Source organism: Manacus vitellinus, unplaced genomic scaffold, assembly GCF_001715985.3.
Source record: "Manacus vitellinus isolate BGI_N305 unplaced genomic scaffold, ASM171598v3 scaffold_20_pilon, whole genome shotgun sequence".
NCBI classification, from domain to species: Eukaryota; Metazoa; Chordata; class Aves; order Passeriformes; family Pipridae; genus Manacus; species Manacus vitellinus.
In genome coordinates, this window is record NW_021939471.1 from 13,545,768 (window position 1) to 13,549,436 (window position 3,669).

Consider the following 3,669-nt stretch of genomic DNA (forward strand, 5'->3'; position numbering starts at 1 on the left):
TACACATTGCAAGCACGCAGTGACTGATATTTTTTAAATCAACATACGAACGTCAAATAAAATGACACACATATTCCTGACAGCTTGTAGAAGAAAGATTTTTTTATCACTTACCATTTACGAGTTGATTGGATGAGGACGCCCTGTTTAAGCCACAATATTTTACAACATTTTTTTTCCTTTCTCTCTCTCTTTTTTTTTTTCATTCAGTTTGTCAGACTGTGAACATTACACAACATTTTATCAATGAATCAATTGTTTACAGACATTTATAAATTGATTAGGTTTACATGATTTCCCGGCCCAGTCTCCACTCTACCCCTAAAAAAATAAAAATAAAAAAAAAAAAAAGGAAGGGGGAAAAATGGAGGAAAAGAAAGAAAGAAAACCAGGCAGACACACACAAAGACCAGAATACGGTAAAGAAGGTACACCAGTCCAAAAAGCTGTGGATAGAGAAGGATCAGGACACCAACCTGGATCTCTGCGTTAAACATTTGTAGAAAACCAAAGGAACCGCAGTAGTTTACAGAGTTTATTGCATTATACATGCAAACAGAACATGCACAAGAAGGACAGTTTGCTTCTGAACGACTACTATTCCACATATGCACCACAAGGAAATGTCTACAATGGAGAAGAAGGAAATATTCCATTTTACGAAGGACAATCTCTAAGTTCATTTGCGAGAATAGTTACATTATAATGTGCTTCTCTTTCCCCCCGCCCCCAGTTTCCCCCTGCTCTTTTTCTGAAAGTATTGAATGTACTCAAAATGTTATGGTCCGTGTAACAGCCCCACATAAATACCATTTTGTTAGTAAAAACATGAAAAAGTCACATTGCTTGGATGTTCGACAGTTCCAATAAGTTAAGACCAAATGATAATATTCAATAATAGTTACCCTGCATTACGATGAGAACAAAAATAAATTACACGTGCTAGGTTTTATATATACTCATCATAGTAATACATATTCACTTGCAGCGCTAAAAGAAGGACGAAGAGTCACATTCTATCAGAAAATAAAACAAAACGAAACAAAAAACTGGAAAATGCCGGGTTTTGCCAGAGTCTCTCCTGCTTTTAGCAAGTGGCGGTGCTGTGCCCACTCCTCACTGGTGTCCCCCCGGGGTTAGGGTTTAAGAGAAGGTCAGATTAGCGGTCAGTTCCCGGATTCGGTTCTCTCTGCTCATCTTCTTGAGCTTCATTCTGCGGTTTTGAAACCAAATCTTGACCTGCCTGTCAGTGAGGTTTACGCTCTTACTGATCTCTAGACGGCGCTCTCGAGTGAGATACATATTGAATAAGAACTCTTTCTCTAATTCCAGTGTTTGGTGTTTAGTATAAGGACACCTCTTCTTTCTGCCACTCTTTGCAGTTAGCCAATTGCTTGTTGGAGTATCAGACTTGATTTCCTCTATCAAAATCAAAGAAGAAGAAGAAGAAAAAAAAAAAATCAAAAATACCTCAGGCTGTTAGAGTGTACCCTTGGCCATGACCCCTCCTGTGCAGTGTCTGGCAGATATGGTGGATGTGGGCATTAAACACGGTTCGGGTAAGGTGTGGGCACAGGGAGGGGACCTGCTGCCAGGCTGGGCTCGCCCGTCCCCACGCACGGCACCCTGCTCTGTGGCCGCCCCGCTCTCCTGCCCCTGCCAGTAAGGGTCTCTCAAGTTTTCGGCCGGCGTTTAACATTTCAACAGTATTTAACCTGCTATCCGCCCCATGAACACATCTTAACGGGTCTAGCCTCGCCATGGCCGCCTCGGGCTCCCACGACACTTGCCACCAAAATATTCCAATTACAAAATAGTCTCACACTCTATTTTGAAGCAGCATCCCCACACACATCAGCTGAATCACACGAGCACACCTATAAACAGATATAGACAGTTTCCCAGCCAGAATGATATACAAGAAATTTCCACCCTCTGTCTCGGATTTTTTTTTTTCCATTTTCCTTTTAGTTATTTTCCCCCCACCAGAAATAAATCTGTCCCACATCAGCCTAGACCTGGGCTGCTAAATATAATTCAGATAAAGCAATTCTTAATGCATACTTAGGGTAAAAATCGACCTGGAGGTTGCAAAGTACATTTTGATAAGAAAAAAAATCCCGTTTTTGGATTCTTCGATACACGCCGTTCAAAAGAAAGGCTCTGGTGCACTTTCAGAGGGAAAATAAAATCAGATTACCACCGCCCTTAGCTTTCAAAAGCATTTCAAAAGACTGGTGCACTTTTGGACCAATCTAAGGTTATCTAAAGCACCACATTGAAATATTCAACCTTTGGACCAGGCAGACAGCAGACTGCTGGTTTCATTGTGCATTTGTTTCGAACTTTACCCAGCCTTGTAGCACCTATTCCTCACCTATTTTAAGAGGATAGTAATTAACTTTAAATGCAATCAAACCGCAGTAAGGCTCAGCGGAAAAAAATAAAAAAGGCGAAATACTAGGAGAGAAAAAGTTGAGGTGGTCGTATTTTACAACCTCCAGACCTGCTTTTTTAGAGGTATGGGGCTGCTTTTGGCTGTTGCAGCGCATTAGGGAGCACACGGCTATATTCCCCGCATCACAGAGGCGGTCTGCATGCACGGGAGAGGCAGATCTCTACGGAAAATGTTTGGACCATTTGGTGTGGCATTTTTGCCTGCCAAAATCTTCAGAGAGACAGCACCTGCAGCCCGATACTCCTTAGCATTAAATGTGATGGCTGTGATGCTCGTTAGTATATTCGAGCGTGCTTTATGGTGCTGGCATGTTGGAGTTACACCACGGCACGGCTTAAACTCGGTAATACAGACCTTTACTCTCCTTCTCCTGGACTTCTGGGCTGGACACGGAGCCTTCAGGCAGACAGCTCCGCTCCTCTTGCAACGTGGACTTGGGCTCGGGACTTTCCACTTGAGAGACTTTAGCGGTGCTGTCTTGGTTGTTCGGGTTTTCATTCATTTTCTTTTCCAGCTGAAGTTGAGCAGATATCTGCGGTTTGGAGCTGCCGCGAGGGTTTAACTGTAACATTACAGTTGAACTCGTTTCAGGGCTATTATTGTACTCTTGGGTTTTCCCAGTGGCGTAGGTCTGGCTCAGTCTAAAATATCCTGGGACGGGAACCTCGGGGTTCTCAATGGGGCATGATTCAGACACCAGCCTCTGGTAGGAAGGGACGTCTGCAGAAATGAGTTTGGATCTCTTATCGGAATACATGCAGCAATTGCTTTCTTCCTTAATATTTGTAGTGAAGGAACAAGTGGGGACCTGCTGTGTAACAGGTTGCTCTATTCGACAAGATCTGTTCGGGTCTGTCCAAGTGTCTACTTGAGGTATATAAGGATGTACATTCATACCCATATTTTGGTGATTAACTTCTCTCTTAGCCAGAGACGGAAGGAGTCCACAGGTTTGCATCCCATACGTCCCAATGTCTGTGCTAGGTGGCATATACATGCTGGCGCTGTTGGAGTAGAAACTGTCACTCCTGCACGCACTGATGAGAGAATCTACTAAAAAAGTATTAGCGGCAGGAGAGCTGTTGGGAAAGGACATTTTGGGGCGGAATTTGAGGAAGAGAGATTGTGTCCTTTGTAGGCTGACATCTCTAGGAAAACATTCCCGTTGTAATTGCGGATGCCTCCGCGCTACCACATGACAGGCGGGCCCA

The 3,669-nt window shown here is 43.5% G+C and overlaps 1 protein-coding gene across 1 annotated transcript; it reads right to left on the reverse strand.

The window, feature by feature from the left end:
* Positions 1-399: 399 nt before the first annotated feature.
* Positions 400-3,569, reverse strand: HOXD10 (homeobox D10). The gene is made up of 2 exons (XM_008931053.3): positions 2,813-3,569; positions 400-1,421 (listed from the first exon to the last, which is right to left on the reverse strand). Exons 1-2 carry the CDS (start codon positions 3,552-3,554, stop codon positions 1,144-1,146), a joined length of 1,020 nt encoding a protein of 339 aa, XP_008929301.1. The 5' UTR covers positions 3,555-3,569; the 3' UTR covers positions 400-1,143.
* Positions 3,570-3,669: the final 100 nt, after the last annotated feature.

Coding starts and splice junctions, on each gene's coding strand:
- HOXD10 (XM_008931053.3), bottom strand. CDS start 3,554: ATGTCCTTTCCCAACAGCTCTCCTGCCGCTAATACTTTTTTAGTAGAT. Junction 1,422..2,812: donor CCAGGAGAAGGAGAGTAAAG/GTCTGTATTACC, acceptor TGATTTTGATAG/AGGAAATCAAGTCTGATACT.